The sequence below is a fragment of the Diprion similis genome, chromosome 10 (genome assembly GCF_021155765.1).
Source record: "Diprion similis isolate iyDipSimi1 chromosome 10, iyDipSimi1.1, whole genome shotgun sequence".
In the NCBI taxonomy this organism is placed as follows: Eukaryota; Metazoa; Arthropoda; class Insecta; order Hymenoptera; family Diprionidae; genus Diprion; species Diprion similis.
This window is the reverse complement of record NC_060114.1, coordinates 6,598,962-6,619,935: the sequence shown is the minus strand read 5'-3', so window position 1 is coordinate 6,619,935 and position 20,974 is coordinate 6,598,962. Positions and strand designations below refer to the sequence as shown.

The 20,974-nt window shown below is 31.9% G+C and overlaps 1 protein-coding gene across 3 annotated transcripts in view; it reads right to left on the bottom strand.

The window, feature by feature from the left end:
• Nucleotides 1-19,790: 19,790 nt before the first annotated feature.
• The window catches only part of LOC124411081 (atrial natriuretic peptide-converting enzyme-like), an 81,584-nt gene continuing 80,400 nt past the window's right edge, over nt 19,791-20,974 (bottom strand). For all 3 annotated transcript variants that reach the window (XM_046889950.1, XM_046889952.1, XM_046889951.1), the window contains exon 17: nt 19,791-20,106. In XM_046889950.1, the coding sequence (XP_046745906.1) occupies nt 19,918-20,106 (189 nt within the window). In that variant the 3' untranslated portion in view covers nt 19,791-19,917. The remainder of the gene's footprint in view (nt 20,107-20,974) is intronic.

The following is a 20,974-nucleotide window of genomic DNA, read 5'->3' as shown; positions in this document are numbered from 1 at the left end:
TACTCGCAGCGCTTAGGGACTGCGCTTAATCGATTCCTCTCGCAAAATTACGTCGGAATAGTGCCTCATTAAATTGATTGCAGCACTTTCCAAAGTCGTCTAAATTTTCGGTAAAAATCCAAAGGGGTTAACCTTACTTTTTTGGTCATTTTTGGAGCCGAAATTTTTTCGCCTCAGAATCGATTTGTATGACCATTCCTAGGGTAATTCGACCACCACGAACTCAGAAAACACATCAAAAAGAGCGTAGGACCAGCAGCAGAGAAACGACGATGAAAATCATGAGTTTTTCGGCCGTAACTTTTCAGCTATCACTCGCAGCGCTCAGGGACTGCGCTCAATCGATTCCTCTTGCAAAATTACGTCGGAATAGTGCCTTATCAAATTGATCGCAGCACTTTTCAAAGTCGTCGAAATTTTCGGTAAAAATCCAAAGGGGTTAACCTTACTTTTTTGGTCATTTTTGGAGCCGAAAACTTTTCGCCTCAGAATCGATTTGTATGACCATTCCTAGGGTAATTCGACCACCAGGAACTCAGAAAACACATCAAAAAGAGCGTAGGACCAGCAGCAGAGAAACGACGATGAAAATCATGAGTTTTCCGGCCGTAACTTTTCAGCTATCACTCGCAGCGCTCAGGGACTGCGCTCAATCGATTCCTCTTGCAAAATTACGTCGGAATAGTGCCTTATCAAATTGATTGCAGCACTTTTCAAAGTCGTCGAAATTTTCGGTAAAAATCCAAAGGGGTTAACCTTACTTTTTTGGTCATTTTTGGAGCCGGAAACTTTTCGCCTCAGAATCGATTTGTATGACCATTCCTAGGGTAATTCGACCACCAGGAACTCAGAAAACACATCAAAAAGAGCGTAGGACCAGCAGCAGAGAAACGACGATGAAAATCATGAGTTTTTCGGCCGTAACTTTTCAGCTATCACTCGCAGCGCTCAGGGACTGCGCTCAATCGATTCCTCTTGCAAAATTACGTCGGAATAGTGCCTTATCAAATTGATTGCAGCACTTTTCAAAGTCGTCGAAATTTTCGGTAAAAATCCAAAGGGGTTAACCTTACTTTTTTGGTCATTTTTGGAGCCGGAAACTTTTCGCCTCAGAATCGATTTGTATGACCATTCCTAGGGTAATTTGACCACCAGGAACTCAGAAAACACATCAAAAAGTGCGTAGGACCAGCAGCAGAGAAACGACGATGAAAATTATGAGTTTTTCGGCCGTAACTTTTCAGCTATGACTCGCAGCGCTGAGGGACTGCGCTTAATCGATTCCTCTTGCAAAATTACGTCGGAATAGTGCCTCATTAAATTGATTGCAGCACTTTCCAAAGTCGTCGAAATTTTCGGTAAAAATCCAAAGGGGTTAACCTTACTTTTTTGGTCATTTTTGGAGCCGAAATTTTTCCCACTCAGAATCGATTTGTATGACCATTCCTAGGGTAATTCGACCACCAGGAACTCAGAAAACACATCAAAAAGAGCGTAGGACCAGCAGCAGAGAAACGACGATGAAAATCATGAGTTTTTCGGCCGTAACTTTTCAGCTATCACTCGCAGCGCTTAGGGACTGCGCTTAATCGATTCCTCTCGCAAAATTACGTCGGAATAGTGCCTCATCAAATTGATTGCAGCACTTTTCAAAGTCGTCGAAATTTTCGCTAAAAATCCAAAGGGAAGAACCTTACTTTTTTGGTCATTTTTGGAGCCGAAAACTTTTCGCCTCAGAATCGATTTGTATGACCATTCCTAGGGTAATTTGACCACCAGGAACTCAGAAAACACATCAAAAAGTGCGTAGGACCAGCAGCAGAGAAACGATGATGAAAATTATGAGTTTTTCGGCCGTAACTTTTCAGCTATTACTCGCAGCGCTTAGGTACTGCGCTTAATCGATTCCTCTCGCAAAATTACGTCGGAATAGTGCCTCATTAAATTGATTGCAGCACTTTCCAAAGTCGTCGAAATTTTCGGTAAAAATCCAAAGGAAACCTTACTTTTTTGGTCATTTTTGGAGCCGAAAATTTTTCGCCTCAGAATCGATTTGTATGACCATCTCTAGGGTAATTCAACCACCAGGAACTCAGAATACACGTCAAAAAGAGCGTAGGACCAGCAGCAGAGAAACGACAATGAGAATCGTCAGTTTTCCGGCCGTAACTTTCAAGCTATCGCTCGCAGCGATTTGAGACTGCGCCTAATCGATTCCTCTCGCAAAATCACGCGGAATAGTGCCTTTTCGAATCGATTGCAACACTTTTCAAAGTCTTCGAAATTTTCGTTCAAAATCCAAAGGGGTTACCCTGACTTTTTTGGTCACTTTCGGAGCCGAAAATCGCTGGTCTCGGAATCGATTTGTACGACCATTTTTAGGGTAATTCGACCACCAGGAACTTAGAAAGTACATCAAAAAGAGCGTAGGACCAGCAGCAGAGAAACGACGATGAAAATCATGAGTTTTCCGGCCGTAACTTTTCAGCTATCACTCGCAGCGTATTGGAACTGCGCCTAATCGATTCCTCTCGCAAAATTACGTCGGAATAGTTCCTCATCGAATTGATTGCAGCACTTTTCAAAGTCTTCGAAATTTTCGTCAAAAATCCAAAGGGGTTAGCCTTCCTTTTTTGGTAATTTTCGGAGCCGAAAATTTTTCGACTCGGAATCGATTTGTACGACCTTTTCTGGAATAATTGGCCGCCCAGGAGCTCAGAAAACACAACAAAAAAAGCGTAGGATCAACAGCGGACGAAAGCCGAAGGAAAGATTAGCAGCATTGATATTACAAAAAGGATTCTTTGTTTCATGTTTGCATTTCTTTATGCGTTTCTTTCAGCATATTGGGACTGCGCCTAATTCATCCTTCTGCTAAATTCACGTCGATCAAGTGCATTTCAGATTTAATCCTGCTATCATTTCAAATCAGAATCATCCCATGTGTCCAAATCCAAAGGGGTTGACCTCGCCCTTGCAGCATCGTTTTGCAGGACTCTTACTTCACTCAAACCCTCCTTACAAATCCGAATACAATTGCACAAAAATCGTAGCATATGCTATGAATGAGGCCTGGGTCAAGAATTTTTTATCATATTCATTCTTAGGCTGATAATTTCATAATTTATTTGTCAACACACATTCTTCACAAATATATATAATCCATTATGTATACATTTGTATACATGCATTTGCGAATAATTATCCAATCACGTAATTGATTCTTTCTCATTTTCTATCTCTTACTTAAATTCTTCTTCTCAATACATTCAACGCAGTAAAACAATGTGATATATCATTTCGTATTCATTATATATGTGTAAGATCTATAGTTGTGTATATATTTCATTTCCTCAATGATTTACTGAAATTATAATACAATAATAACTTGAGATTTTCATTATTCAGTCATCATTGTTATTAATATTATTCAGGTATTAAAACAAATACCTAACGAGGCTCTGTAACATTCAATTTACTTGTAACCACAGTTAACTACACACATATTAAGCATATGCACGAAACGATGCACGACATTTTCCAAATTTCTATTTTTTCTTTATGGAAATTGAAAAATAATTTTATTTCGGCAGATACTCAGAGCAGAATTTTTCTGCCATAATCAATCGAATCAATTACAACAAATCAGACAAACGCAATTATCAATAATAAAATGCATAGAAAAAATAGGGATGTAAGATTTTGTTGATGTGGTTTTTCAAAAAAATTATGTCCTCCAAAATTTCACCATCCCTCTGTTTCTTGGTTATTGTCCTCCTTTTTTTAACACTTCACTTCACCCACAATAAACTATTCCAAGCATGTGTATAACCTAGGTTCAATATAACACATGCAAGTGTATAACTTATATATATAACTTGCATTTGTTACATACATACATGAATGCAATTAAGCAAGATTAGAAATATTCTCATGTCGACGTAAGACGATAACTAAAAATTAATAATACAGATGAACGATGTACACATGGATTATGCATATACTATACATACCACATATGCTTACATTGTTTACTGTAATATACATTTCTAATTATTGTCTCATAAGAACATGAAAATTATACTAAATTTTCTCATTTATATTCACTCATACATACATGTATAATGTGTAGCTAATTCTTTGTTTATTCAATTTTTCCAAACGTCACACCTATTTTCGATCTTTTTTTTCATTCGGTTCTCCAATTTTAAATTTCCTTCCCTGATTTTCAGGCCACAAATAGCTTCCCCTACCCAGCAAGAGTTAAGCAGTTCCATGTTGGTGGATATTTTTTTTTAAATTCATTTCTACATGTCCATTTCTTTACAACTTAGTGCTCTTAATGTTTTCAATATTTCATTTATTCACTTTATATATAACAGACGTATAACGTCATGCTCACGTCACAATATCCACAACTGAATTTATACATGAGGCGATCTTCACCAACCACTTTTTCTTTATACCCTCGGATCTGTTCCATAATTGGTTATATATGAGATAGTACTTCTTGAAAGGTACTTTCTGTGAATTTTTTCGTGCACGTTATATTTCGATTGCATAATATTTTACGTTAAGGAGGAACTCAGATGTACCGACCTTAACTCACCTTTCTCGATATAATATTTTTTCTACTCGGCAAAAATGTCGAGTTCCAAGGTGCCCAATTTTTTCATACATTCCCAATACTTTGCCAAATACCCTGTAAAATTAACAGAAAAATAAAAGGCGATGCATTGGAATAAGAAGAAGAAGAAAAAAAAAATTCCATTTTTCTGTTCGCTGAAGATAGCCATCAAAAATATAACATATATTGCATAAAATATTTCATGGATGAAGCATAAATTTTTTTTTAAGTCAAAATGTTTTTTTACCCGACTTCAATCTTCCGTGATGTACGGGCTCAAAAAAAAAAAGACTATATCTCAAACAAGTAAATTAAAAAATTTGAAAAAATCCACAGAGAGTACCTTCAAGTTGTTGTTATATATAACAAATTACGAAACAGATCCGAGAAGATAAAAAAAAGCGAATGAATTGGTGGAGAACGCCTCATATTCAGTACAATTTACATATTAATTGTATACAATATCAATATATTATGTCATATATGTATATGTATATAATGTATATATATTTAACACAAGCGGCTATATAAAGCAACAATGTCAGAGGCATAGACGCGATTATCATTACAATCATACATCTCTAATATTTAATCGCACGATATAATTATTATTGTCGTAGCAGTTGTGAACAATTTTTTCTCAGAATGTCTTATCTATTCCGAGAGTCTCTATTTTTTTTTTTTTTTCTAGTTTCTGTCTTTTTTTTTTTTTGTTCAAATTTTTTCTTCTTTTCTTTTCTTTTTTTCTTCCTCTACAAGAAAAGGCAGCACAAGAGAATTTACGTTACGATACGTTAAACACTAGAGCGAGAAGTCTGATGTAAATGGAAAACAACGCGTTGTCAATAGGTCGAAAAGTTTTTAGTGGATTTTTGCAAGCTAGTAAATTTGTAACAAAAAAATTGTGGAACTATTCCAAGATCAATGATTAATGATTAGGTTTGGAGAATAGTCGTATTTTCAAATGCTGCGGTGACGAAATCTGACTTCAAGAAATATTGCGTCACTGTTTTACACATTTTTTTTGCCAAGCTGTAATAAAAAAAAAAACACAAATAAAAAAAAATATATATCGTTCGAATGTTACGGCTTTGTCAAATAATCACGTAATCATCTGTCTGGACATATTTCGAAACATCATTCTTCTCTTCGTTATTACCTAACTAATTTCTACATATAATGTAGCATTATTGTCTATACGCGTGTAAATATGTATGCATATAATGTATTTAGCTCGATTTGAGGAATCTCGTTTAAAAATTTTATTCTCGTAATTGTAATACAATTGAATACTAAAGTCTGCAATAATTGAAAATTCTGATTAACAATAGAAAAAAATAATGAATGAATTATAAATTTTCAACACAAGTTGATTATTATTGTAACGCAGTATTAGCATTTTTCTCTCAAAAATTCAGATAAAGAAATTATTTCAGTAAGAACGAGATTCATATATTATACATAGATGCGGATGACGGTGAGTGTTTTTTTTTTTTTTTCCCCTTTCTTTCTTTCTTTTTTATCACGATACAACAATCTATTACATATCGTATAATTCAATCAGCTATAGGTATATCAATTACGTAACAAAGCATATATTATACATATGCATGTATATTGATGCGTATAGTAATTAGTTATTGGTGTATTACAGTGTATAGATATAGTTATATAATATATAATATGTATATATACGATGTATAAATATATCGATTCATTATATGTATATATAATATATATCTATATACCCATCACAGTGACACGCACAATTCGACATGCAGTGTACAAATTTTATTTTACTTATACTATATATATATATATATATATTCATGTGTATATATATAAACTATTTTGTTTCACAAATCATAAAACTTTTTTTTATAAATCTCAAGAGTGTCGGTAATTATTATCAATTTTTTTTTTTCTCGTCATTTTTTATAAAGGCTCAGTTATTACAATAATTATAATGGTAGTCACAGTGGTAATAATGATAATAATAACAACAACAGTAACAGCAATAATGTGAATATATTTACTTTTACCCTTCTCTAGATATTCACGAACATCATTGATTGTACGATCAGGATTTTTCCTGTGCAACGCAAAAACAAACATAATTACATCAAATATCAAAATAACTGTTAATTGGATAATAATGTGGAGAATATTTTTGGAAATAAAAGTGCGTAGATAATGTATGAATTTTTTTTTTTTCTTCCCACCAAAAATTTCATCAGTTTGATAGGATTTTCGTTTTTCATGTATCATCCAATATATCAAAGCATCCGTAGAAATTATCTACTTCTTTTTTATTTCTAACAATAAGCATTTATCTCGTAATTATCGTCGTCACGTCTGTGTGTATAATAAATTGTCTCGACACTTTTATCGCGGTATGTTGCTGTATTTATAACATCCTATTTTATATATTAATAATATATTATTGTAACGTAGTTGTCAATTTTTTACCCCGGAATTTTTGTGCCGTCAATGTTTTTTTTTTTTTTTTTTTTTTTCTCCTCTTTCTCCTTTTCACAACAATTTCCACAATCATCGATAATTCATAAACTGAACTTATTATCTACGAATTTCGACAATAACATGTGATTATTTAACCGATGCAGTTATTTTCAACATCATTTTCATTTCTAATTATTACTGTCTTCTTGTGCGGTCAGAGATATTGTTTTTCATTTTTTCAAATCAATTATTATTTTTAACATTATTATTATTATTTCTTAGAGCACTTCACCGGTATAATAATAATATTATTAATAATAATAATAATATGCATATGCAATTCGATATTTTTTGTCGCATTAAATTTATGTAATTAGACATATTTTTTCGTCATCCTATTTCATTATTACTAAAAGTTTCACACGATCATACCTATATACATATATATGTATATTAGGGTGGGCCGAAAAAAAATGACCATTTTTTTTAAATATTAATATTAAAGACTGTCTATTTTTGTGAGTTTTCATTTCCCGTTTAAGTAACGCAGGAAAACTTTTATTTGATTTAAAAATTTTATTACCTACTCAACAACAGATTGGCGTATCCCAAAGAGCGATAAATATTTTTGTAGGAAATTGAACGATCTAAAAAAAAGGTCTCTTGCGATTTTTTCGTAAATCTACCGGTTCAAAAGTTATTTAAGGTTAAAAATTAGTCGTGTCAATTATCACGATTTTTTTCATTTCCACCTTGAAACAATGGTTGAAAAATGAAAGAAATATAATATTTCTTTAAGTTCATGTTATATTCTTTACTAAAACATCAATATTTTACCGAAATTTCCGATTACTTAACAAGAGATAAGTTTTTAACACAAACTATTGTACAAAATTAATTTTCTTATCAACTTTTGAACCAGTAGAATTACCAAAAAATCACCCAAGAATTTTTTTTTGTGAATCTTTCGATTTCCTACAAAAATATTTATTGATCCTTACGATGCGCCAATCTGTTGTTGAATAATAAAATTCCCCAAAAAAAAACCAAAAAAAAATTAGGAGCTCCAACTTTGACAGAATTTTCTTTTAGTCATCTTAAACGATATTTTCATAATGACTAACGAAAAAAAAAGAAAAAAAAATAGTCACTTTTTTAGACCACCTCCATAAATCCTTTATATATATGTGTATATATATGTATATTATGGGAAGGATCACCGCTAAAGCTGTACCAAGTTCAGTCCTAGACAAAGATCATCAGTATTCAGTGTATAGTCAAGTATAGTTATCATTATCATTAGTAATGTACAGTATTACATTGGTAAACCGTTCACCTTTACATACGTATATACAAGAATATCATTTACATTCATTTATACATTTTATAATGTTATTATATATGTATATATATATATACGTGGACTGAAGACTGAACATTTTACTATAAATTCTTTTTTTTTCTCTAATTTTTTTTCTAATTATCCTTTCACTTCTATTTATCCTAAGCGTATATTCCGGCTGTGCGTGCAGTTTTTGTATAACTTTTTCTTCCTCCCAGGAATATATTTTTTTTTTTTTTTTTTTACAATTTTTCCTCATTTTTTCAATCTGTAGTTTATTATTTTTTTTTTCTCTATTCGTATGTATGTATGCAGTTTGAAGGTCAAATTTAATTCGATTATTCTTGACAATACAATTCGAAGTTATACTCGTTGATGAGGATTATTTATTTATAACTGATTTGAGTATCGCCGCAAGTTTTCCGTCAAATAGAATGTCGAGGATCGAAAACGTGAAAATATCGTACGACGGCAATTTGCGATTGTCTGTCACTTCTCACTTGATGTATATTTTTATCGATGGAACTTGCAAGCCTGTTTGCAATCAGTGAAATAGGAAGAGTAAAAATGAAAGATTTTGAAAAATGGACGAATTTGATTGAGAAAAATAAAGCGGGAATACACAAATTGAATTGTTAACTTAAATTAAATAAACGGCGGTTTACTTGTCGTTGCGATGAAAGAAAATGAACAACGATACACCGACATTGTTAATAATTTTTCAATTGAAAATTTCAGTTTCCTCAATTCACCATAATGGATTGTATTACAGTATATATAAATTTTTGTATAATAATTTACGTCAATTTATATTATAGCTTATCTAAATCTCAATATTATTACAATATCAATTTGATTATGTATATCAACAACTAAACACGCCTATCTTACTGTGTATATTATATAAACTTCTAATATATTTTGCTATTTAACATTGACTTGACAGGAGTAGTTATATGCGATTTTATTATTACTATTTATACAAATTCATCATAATTCTTAAACTATATTCGAGACGTATTATGCAAATGATCGATGCGGTTAGAATATTTTAAATCATACGTATTTCCTCCTTTTATTTGTGCGCAGTGAGTATTGCATAGCGTTAAATGTATGCACTTGATAAAAATAATATCCAATATAACGCGTACTGTGAAAAAAAATTTATTCCCATCGAAAAAAGAAACTAACTTTATTCACGAAGATCGAAGTTATTTTCTGATACTTCGCCAAAACGAAATAACAGTTATATACAACTAAACATCGAGTTTGCATAGTTTTCTTTTGCAATTGATAACTATTCAGATAAGAATAGTTGTTCAATTCAAAAGTATTTATATTTTGAAATAGTTTTTCATTCGGATTCCTTGGAATTCAAACAGTTCTTTAATTGAAATAAAATTTTAAAAAATAATAACAATATTAATAATTTATTACGGTAAATGAAAAGAAAAAAAAAAACATTCGCGCCAGTTTTTCAGTGATTATTATCGTGATTTTTTTTTTCGTTTTTATCATTTTTTCATTAAATTTTTATTCACTCGAATCGAAGCACTTAATACACTTGTTTCAACTAAATGTTTTTCATTTTTTTTTCAGTGTTCGTATCGTGCGCAAATTTTTTTTTTTTTTGTTGTTCTTATACAGTAGAAAACTGACGCAAGTATGCAAAAACTATCAAGAATTAATCGAAAGTGATTTAAAAGTTTTGATTCCTTTTCGATAGCGTGTTAATAGTCATTGACAGAAAAAAGGCTATATAAAATTGGCTAGACTAGTTAACAATTATTATATATTGTATATCGAACAATTGACCAACATCGTTGAAAATTCAACGTTGAATATTCTCCAATCGTGCGCCGTCTGAATTATATTTTAATAAACAAATAAATTAATAGTTCTGTAAGAGCATACTACCTACTCCTCAATTGACTACGAATATTGACTTTTAATTATCGTTTCTGGCCAATACGATAGATTTTTCTTTTCGTTTGTTGTTGTGTTTCAACAAATGAAAGATAAATTAATCATGTTTTACAGAGAAATCGACCGAAACAATATCGTCGTTTTACTTCTGACAGTAGTAACAGAAAAGTAAAAATTTTCTTTCATTATACAGTTTATAAGTATTTCGTTTTTAGATTTACCAATAACTTTATGCATTTATAATGGTTATACGTATTCATATAAGATAATACGTGTCTTAATCATTCACAGCTTTTATTAAATGGTATATATTATTTTATACTTATACACTAACATGTGTCCTATATATATATATATTCACCTTAATTTGCATAGTTGATAATTATTTAACCTTATATATCGTACAGTTAAATATTCATAAGAATTTATTGTCCATCTTGGAACATTCACTAAGAACTATTTATTGTCTGCTCACACAGTATTGTCGGTTATTATTAAGTTACCTTGCCTTATATTATTTGAAATACCTATAATAATTATTACTATACATATTTCATTGTTGTCTGGATACTAAGGAAGACAGTTGACGTTCTATTTCTTATCCTTCTTCTCATTTCAATCAGCCTAAAATTTTCTAACTACCATTTACTTTTGTTGTTTTTTCTTCATCATCCCTCAAAGGCAACGTACTGTGTAAACGATATCAATTCTAAGAGAATAAAGTGAAAACAGAAATAGAAATTGATACGAAATTCAATAACCAGTTATCCTTAAATAATACACCTTGAAAGAAAAAACAGTAAGAAAAATAAAACAAAATAAAAAATTCCGTTATTCTTTTTTGCTAAAAAAAGAGCAACGGGAAATTGAAAAAAAAAGGAAAAATCTGAATTATAATCGATAATAAATAATTTATATTAGTAGGAATTAATTATAGTCATGTAACAATGCAAGGCTCCGCAGTTGATGTGAATAAATCATCACATAAATATTTACGATATACACGATTTGGTATATCGATAAAATATCATAAAGACAACAATCATAATATAAATATGTTCTTCGTTATATACTATTGTTATGAATGTATCGATAATAATTTAGCGTAATAATTAGGGTGCAATATTTGTGCTGTTCAAAGAAGTGCTGATGTACGCAACATGTTATTATCCCTAGGATTCAGTCAACATTTTTCACTATTATATCTGCCCTTTTCCTCTTTACTTTTATCTTTAAAAAAATATTATTCTAGAACACTTACATGACATAATCTTACGACTAAACGGTGAAAACTGTCTAAACATGTTCCTAAGAAAGTAAGAAAGCTCATATGCTATGTATTTATATATCAGGTTATTTCATGTACATGTCACACGGGAATTTCGAATTGCAATAAAAGTGCATCTTGAATTGCATAAATGCAGGCGGATTTAGCCTACTGTCTGCCTGTACTTATGCAACTCAGAGTTCATTTACAAGCATGTAATATCAGTTGTCAAAGTGCAGGCGAATTACGATAAATGTGTATCTTGAATTGCATAAATGCAGGCGAATTTAGCCTACCGTCAGCCTGTATTTATGCAATTCAGAGTTTATTTCACAAACATGTAATAACAGTTGTCAAAGTGCAGGCGAATGTCGATAAAGGTGTATCTTAAATTGCATAAATGCAGGCGAATTTAGCCTACCGTCAGTCTGTATTTATGCAATTCAGGGTTCATTTCACAAACATGTAATATCAGTTGTCAAAGTGCAGGCGAATTACGATAAATGTGTATCTTAAATTGCATAAATGCAGGCGGATTTAGCCTACTGTCCGCTTGTATTTATGCAATTCAGAATTCATTTCACAAAAATGTAATATCAGTTGTCAAAGTGCAGGCGAATTACGATAAATGTGTATCTTAAATTGCATAAATGCAGGCGGATTTAGCCTACTGTCCGCTTGTATTTATGCAATTCAGAATTCATTTCACAAAAATGTATGACCTGTTGTCGAAATGCAGGTGTATCTAGCCTGTGTGATATTTCCCCGAAATAGCCTGGTATCTGTATGCGATGGTACATTGACTGTTTACAAACACATTTTATATATTCACCATACGCGTCAATTGGGTTGATAATTACACCAGAATTGTTGGCTCTTCAGTAACGAAATTTGTCATCACAACTTCTTTCTTTAAAAAATTTGTACAAGTTTTGGTTAGTGTGATTGATGAAATTAAAAAATACGTTACAATAATAGTTGCAGATGGTGGAAATTTTTTCTTGTAGCTAAAAACTTAGAATAATTTTGTCGTGTATTACAATTCGTTTTATAAATCATTATATGTTATGTGTGACGTGTGTCTATATTATAATCAATTACGTTTCATCGTAGTACATGAATATGGCTGTCCAATATGAATAATGTTACTTGAGAAAAAAAATAAATCTCTATATGCAAACAAAAAAAATACTAATTGCAAAAACAACATTTTTTCTTTTCCTTGCTTCGGTTTACACTTCGTGTCTTGGTGCATGAATTGAATGTAGTTTTTTTTTTTAACGAAACAACGATACGTGGAATCATAAAATTCGCGTAATCATATGCCAACGTATGTGTTTAAATCTATCCCTAAGCAATCCCTACAACATTACAAGTTACCAAGTTACATGATACAATCTCCTTATTCAGTTTTTTTTTGTTTGCTTTTTTCCAACTTTTATGTTCTACGATTAACAATGACTTAAGCAACATCTTTATGAATAAACTATTTTATACGCATTTTATGCAACATTGTTATAGTGTGTATGTCCTATGTTTATGTCTATGTGTATATGATATATTATAATTAAATACTATCTGCCTCGCAGGTTTATTTATAGTTGACATTTTCATTATTATTATCGTCATTATTACTATCGTAATTATCATCATCTCTCTTAATTTTTTTTCACTTACTCTCTGAATGTGGAAAAAGTGTTTTTTTTTCAATTTTATTTACTTCGATTCTTTATCATTCAACTTCGTTAATAGTTGTCTTCTACTTTTTAAGTGGCTTCAAACCGGCCTCTTCTTCAAATAAGTTTAACAGTGGATTGATAAAAGCTAGTAATCAGTTTTAATAATTGTTAAAACAAAAATACAAGCTCACTGACGGTGTATTCGTTCGACGTTCTCATATCATATTTACGATCAAGCATCATTATTCTAGTTTAATATATTCCTTTTTTCCGATACTCTCACTACATGCTACTTTTTAATGCAATATCTCAATTTACTGACGTGATCGCGGCTGATTCTTATCATTATCGTAATTTGTACCATCAGTATATGTATAGTATATGTAGTATATAGTATAGTATGTATACGATACTGTTTCGTATTATTATTTTTTTCCAGCTCGTTCGTTTCTACATTAGAATCACGTTACAGAATGAAATTTATTTTATAAATACATATTAGGGTGGTTATTAAATGGAAGATCACGTTCGATGGTCATAAATTGGCTCTAAATGTAGAAAAAAATACTTTCTAATTTTTTCAGATTTTCAACGTGTTTTAATTTAGTATATCATTTTTCAAGCTATATAAACTCATACTTTTTTTTTTTTTTTTTTTCTTAAATCTTCCTTGACTTTTGAATTGTCGTTGTATTTGATTGTATAGGAAGCGTGTGTGGGGAATTCCATTCTAGTGCTCAAGAATTAAGTATGTACAAAAAAAAGGCCAGCAGGGAGACTCAATGCTGTACATAAAAATCTGAAAAAATTAGAGATTTGTTTTTTTTAATACTCAGAGTCGATCTACGACCATCCAACATTACAATAAAAGAAAAAAACCATTTAACGACCACCCTAATACATATGTATATGGTACACATGTATGTACAAGGGATCGTCTTACAATTAGTCAATTGGGCCACTTTTTGCATTCGTCGATTTGATACCCCTTATAATTTGTCGCATTGTTCTTAGATAATTGAGAAGACAATCTATTAATTTTTTGTATTTACTTGTGAAATTTTTTCTTTTTAAATCTAATTGTAATTACATGGTAAAACATTGAAGGAAAGAGGTCAAGAAACTGAGAAATTTCAGTGAAATTTTTTTTACATAAATGAGATTGTACTTGAAAATTTTTTCTGGGTTGTAAGGGATTCTCTTAGAAATCCTCACACGCTCACTTCGGAAAATTTAGTAGAATGTAAATAGATTTCATCGTTACTGTGATGAATGAAAAAGTTTGCCCAATCAACAGTAAACGCTCATTTTATGTATACATGATATTACATTCAACTATCAAAAACACGCTAACAATTATTTATCCTCATTAATATATCTATATAATGCATGGTGCATTCCATGCTGACTCGAATAAATTATGTTTCGGATTTTTGTCTTCCAACGTAAAATATGTACATGAACGTTTGTTTTTTTCACAGATTTATTCCCCAAATATTTCTTCGTTTTATTATTTTTTGAGTTTGAAAATTTGATGATAATTTTAGAAAGAATTTATTCCATCCAGTGAAGGAAGTACATATCAATAGGTTTCATTGGATTTTTAGTTTACACGTAAATACGCTTACTGGAGATAAGCAAATTTGCGAAATAGTTCGAACAGTTAAGAATAATGGTGTTAAAAAATGTGGATCAAGCAATTTTAAACATCAGACGAATTGGACGGAACGCACCGTACATTGGTATCGGTTATTATACCGTGCGTTTCTCTATAAGCAGAAAGATACGTGCCCCTTGTTGAAACAACCGGAGTTACTGCTTTCATTTTAGATTGAACTCATTTGTTTGACAATGTCGAATATCATTTGTTTTAAAACTTATCGGATGAACATGGTTGGATAGGAAACGCAACTTGAAATGAGAGATGTAACTCCGGTTGCTTGAATAAGGCGCACGCATCGTTCCGCATCCAGAGAAACTCACAGTACATAACCTACATTACGTGATACAAAATACATATATATATATATATATGTCATATTTCAGCAACATTTCATGGCAATCATTATCTAATGTATAGATATACGTATTATATATAGCATTTATCATATAACATGGCGTATTAGCATTTAGCATTATCATATATGTATATAATTACATTTACCACTTGGTGGTTCGCAATTAATATTGTCCCGTTATTATATCCTCTCAACCTTTATACGCGTGTATTTTCAGTTATAAATCAATCGTATTATGATTACTATATAATGTATCCATAATAATTATAATCATCAACACATAAAAAATATTTTTACCCCGCATTACATGCGTCTGGTAACATAATCTTATATATATAGCACTTAGTATTTTTTTTTTCATCTATTTTCAGCTTTCATTTTTCTCCATATTTTTTTAGCTTTTTCTTTTTCATCTTTAGCCAATATAAAGTATTTCCGAAATATTTTCTGCCTTATTTTCTTCTTCTACTTATTTGATATATTCAGTGTTTTTATTACCGTCATTTCATACCTTTTAAAATGATAATATGTTATTGAATGATTAGCATTGTATTATACAACTAGGTATTCGCCTTTCTTTCTTTCTTTCTTAGAAAATAGTGCCGTTGCTGCAGCTTGTTTATCTGAACTTGGCTCTTGGTATAATATATAATATAGATTTATTATGTTATCATAAGTATGTGTATACTGTATACATATATATGTATATAATAATACATATCATAATATATATACGATTATAGATTAGTCGAACGTTTACGATGAGTTTCCTATAATTTATTTTCATATCATTATCGTCTAAACACCTGTAGTATATAACGTTTATTTCTATACATATAATTAGTGTATTTTTTCACATTTTTCGTTTTCAAATCTCATGTTTATGTTTCCATTTATTTCATATCCTAATTCCATCTATATGTATATATTTATGCGATTATTATTGTTGTTACTACTTATGTAACTCGCAGCTATACAATTCGACGTTTCTACGTATGCTGGATTATTTCCTCTACACGCCTCATAGAACTGCCTAATTATAGGCAACTCGGGGTACACGTTCACTATCAGAGCTCACGAGTTTCACAGATCGCCGGTTTTCTGCTGGGGCTCGATAATGTAATTTCACGTTTTACATTTCCAACCATCCAAGCATTCTGATTGATTTGCAAGGATGAGTCGACCGATTAGAATACTTGGATGGTGGAAAATGTGAAATTGTGTACCCTGAATTGCCTATAACTAGGCGTCGCTACGGAGCGCTTTATAGAAATAATACGGTATGATAAATATGTTGTAAATATTGTTTGCACGAATGGCTTCCATTTGGAAGTTTTTTCTCTTTCATTCGTAACGAAATTTTACCTCATTTTAAAAAATAAATCAGAAGTCAAAAATTATCGCAATGATTTGCAGAGTCAGGAAACAATTCGGTCACGAGTTACATACTACGAATGTGTACTTATTTCTAAATTTTCACACTGTATTACATGTATAACAGGTATACAGAGTGAATTCCTAACGATTGGGACGTTCCGTAGTCTGCTAAATTTTAGTACGCACACACTAAAACCCGAAAGCAGCACCGCATCACAGACGACAGTTCACCGCGGTGTGTTTACATAACCTCAAAAATTTGACACTGTGAGTTGAGCGCCACAGGCAACTGGCAAAATTTTTGAGGTTACAAACATCGGGGTGAACTGTCGTCTAAAATTGTTGCGGTTGGTTGCCCTGGAAAACAGCCGCTCTTGGATTGTAGCGTGTGCACGTTAAATTTTATAAGACGACGGAATATGCAGTCGTTACGAATTCACGCTGTGTATATTCATATCTAAATATATGTAAAGCTAATTTACCGCGGGTTCTATATAGAATTTGATTTATCGCACCGTTGCTTTTGAGAAAATTTTGTCGATATATTTACATCCCTTCAATTAGAATTAAAAAAAAAGAGAATTGAATAAAAAAATTTGACCCATGGTGTTTCATTTATTCATTGTTTTCATTTTTGTGTTAATGTGAGTTTTGTTTCATGGAATGTAATTGTTTGTTTTGTTTTTACGTATTCCATGATACAAGGTGCAATATTTGCAAAAGGCCGTGCAGAATCCTTATGGGAATTGGCTCTCGGTTGAATTGAATTGAACTTTTAATATGATGCAGTAAGTAGCCTCGCGATCAAAACTTTTTAGGGACACACCTGTGAAAAATCAATCCTTTCCGAGATAGAGGTATCGGAAGGGGGGCGCGATTCTGACGAATTGCAAAGCTCCAAGGGGACTTGATATTAAATTTGTCACCGAAAAACTGCACAGTCGATTCGCAGATACTCTGCACACGCGTCAAAAACAGAACAAGTCGATTACTGCAAGAGTTGAAAGGTCTCATCTTCACGCGAAATCTGACGTTGCACCCCTTTCCAGTAAACCATTTTTTTCATGGATGGAACTATTGCATTGATGGAATCAATCGCAGCTTCCTACCCATCTTTGGGAATCGACCATTTAGTTTTTTAAGTGATTTTTTTGATTTCGAGTCCTCTTGAAGCTTGATAGTTCGTCTAAATCGCGTAATCCTGAGATACCAAAAAATTCTCGCGCTCTTCCGAGGCCTGCATCTCTGAAACTGTTGATTGTCAACACTTGTGCACGTTAGAATTTTGGATTGAGAGAGTATGCACTACACATATTAAAATTTTAAACAATTCGACCGAGAGCGAATTCCCGTAAGGATTCGGCGGGGTCCTTGGAAAAGAATTTTTTCGCTAGTATGTTTTTTCTTTCCAATCGAGTTGGAATATTTTTTTCTTACATTCTCTGAAAGACCAAATCAATTTGCGACACGTCATAAGAATACATCGCGAAGTGCTAATCAAGCTTCGTTAATGAATTACGAACCTATCTCGCCTTCAGTGTTTCTATTTTGTCAATTCTGCTTCTTTTTCCAATATTCATCTTCATAAATCATCATTCATGGTTGATAAAAATTGTACGTCACGCGGTTATCTGTACGCAGGTGAATCAAACATTTTATGATTCCACTTTTTTGTGCGTCGTTACTATTCTTCATCATCGCGAAAGTCAGCCAACAAAATTTTGCGATCAATCTCTTACGTTGAAGTTATAAACTGTATTAATCGATACTTTGACTTTCATTTTAATTTCATTTCTTTTATTGCGTTTTTTTTTTCGTCAAGAATTACACACGTCAATTTTGAATTTTGAGTGTGTTGAATAATTTTTGTAGTTCGAAAAAGTGATCAAAGTTGACATAATTAAAATAAGATACAGAAAGTTTGAATAAAATTTATGTATACAAGAAGAAAAAAAAAACACACACAAGGATGGAAAAAATGGAAGCATTTATAAAAATAATAATATTACAATGAGATGAAGTAATTTTACCCTCTTTTGGGATAAGAAAATTTATAAGCGGCATAATTTATCGACAAAATTTTCTTCAAATTACGACGGTAATATACGGATCAGAAGCTTCACCTCGGCCTAATACTTAAACATATAAAGTACCCGTCCTCAGAAAGATGTATGGATACGTGATTCGACCCATTTTCACGGCCCCTTAATCAAAGATTTACCTCGCATAAATTTACGAAGTTATATATAGCTTATTCGCACTATGCACACTTTTTTACGTTTTACTTTTCGTTTCATTCCATTTAATTTTTCCTTTTCAGCTCCAGGTCAAAACGTTTTTTTTTCTTCGTGTTTTCAGTTTTTCCTTTCCGTTTCAATCTAATTTTCTTCTTATTGTCTATCGCCTGATATAATTTATGTACTATTATCGTCATCCTCATTATTGTTACTGATATTATCATTAATATTACAATTATTTATATTATTATTATAATTATTGTCATTTCTATTTTTCATAAACAAAAAATATTTTCTTATTGTCGCGTTTCCAGATGCTTAGATGTAATACTGTTTTTTTTTCTTCTCACTTTTGAGTGCTTGTGGCTCTCAGGCTAAGACATATATAGCAGAAGTTTAATTATTGTCTCCATCTTGCTTTATATATTTTTTTTTTAGGTCGCATTTAAATTTTCTTCAAATTCCGCTCTGATTGTATTTTTGCGTGGTTTAGATTTTATCAAGTAACCTGTTTTATCATTACCCATCAGATTCTCCGGGCTTCAAAAATACTGCAGCTATAGTCAACATTTTCGCCGCTGTTAATCAGATCTAAAAACCAAGGAATGTATTTTTTTACTTCCGTTTTTTTTTTTTTTTTGTCACTTTTCAATAAATTTTTTCTGTGTTTTAATTCTTCTAATTCTATATTATTGTATTCTTTTTCTTCATATTCTATTCAGCACAGTAGAAAAGCTATTATATATATATATATATATATGTATGTTTTCAATCCGATCGAATTCCATTAGTTTTCAATTTTTTCCTCGTCTCTTGTTCAAATTCATGCACATAATTCATTTCCTCGGTTTATCAATTTCTCTTCTCTATTTCTAATCTCGTTTTTGTTTAGCGTAATCGTGTCGTCGCGTAGACGTAGTATGCCTGCATATATCGTGCACATGCAATTTTTCCATTATATCCCGTGTCTTGGCAAAACTCTCGTTACCCCTTGTCTTTGTCGGAGTATTTCGCGATCTGCTTGTGGATCCACGTCACGTACCTTGGCACGTATGCGTAAACACCCGGTAGCTTTGGATGAGCACATTTTATACCCCAACTCACTATTCCGCCAACGAACCATCTCTCCGGGTCCCTTTTGTCTCGACACAAAAGTGGCCCCCCTGAATCACCCTGCGAATTCAATAAGACTCATCAAAATTTTCGTCAAGTTTTACATTTTCATTTTGCGGAGTCAGCACAAGCTATATCACAATTTTTATAATTTTCGTGAATATTAGTTTTTCGTTTTTACGATTTTCATCCAATTTCTTCACACTCTTCACAAGACATTTGATATTTTAAAATTTTTACTAGCCGTTTAGCAATTTTTCTACTCGTTCGTTGAATTTTTTCAATAATCTTAGTTTACGTAACGATTCATATAATTCGTTAAAAATTTTCTCCAATTAAATCTGAATGTATGCAGTAGAACACCCAGCTGATATTTCAATTCCCCATTCCATTTTAAGGAATTTTTTCCAATTTATCTTTTATGAAGTGGTAGAAAATTTCTTAAATCGAAACCCGTGTTTATCTTGAACTGAAATAATGTAGTCAAACATGACAGATATAACAGCTGACTGCGCATGCGCGAACTTATTAGTCACTTCATGCTGGTTGGACACGTGAAGCTTTAACTGCCAGATACGTCTTATAAAGGTTATGTAGATGGTGCGGATTTTTTTTGGGTTAAGCGGATTTCAAATCGTTGTTCAAACATTTCCGAAAAAATTGAAAAGGAAACTGTCATTGTTGACTGACTGAGGCCTAATGATTGCTACGAGTCATCATAACAACGTGATTTCATTTTGCCACTCGACTTGAGGAGTTTCATATTCTGTGACTAGTTTCACGTAGGTTGGCTCCCCTGCCTGGCTGACGAAAATATCACCGCGATACGATCTCACAGACCAATGGTCTTCAATTATTTTGCGCATGCGCAGTCAATCACTCACAATTAATTTGCTAATTGTAAGTTTTATTGTTTTCTCTGGAGAGA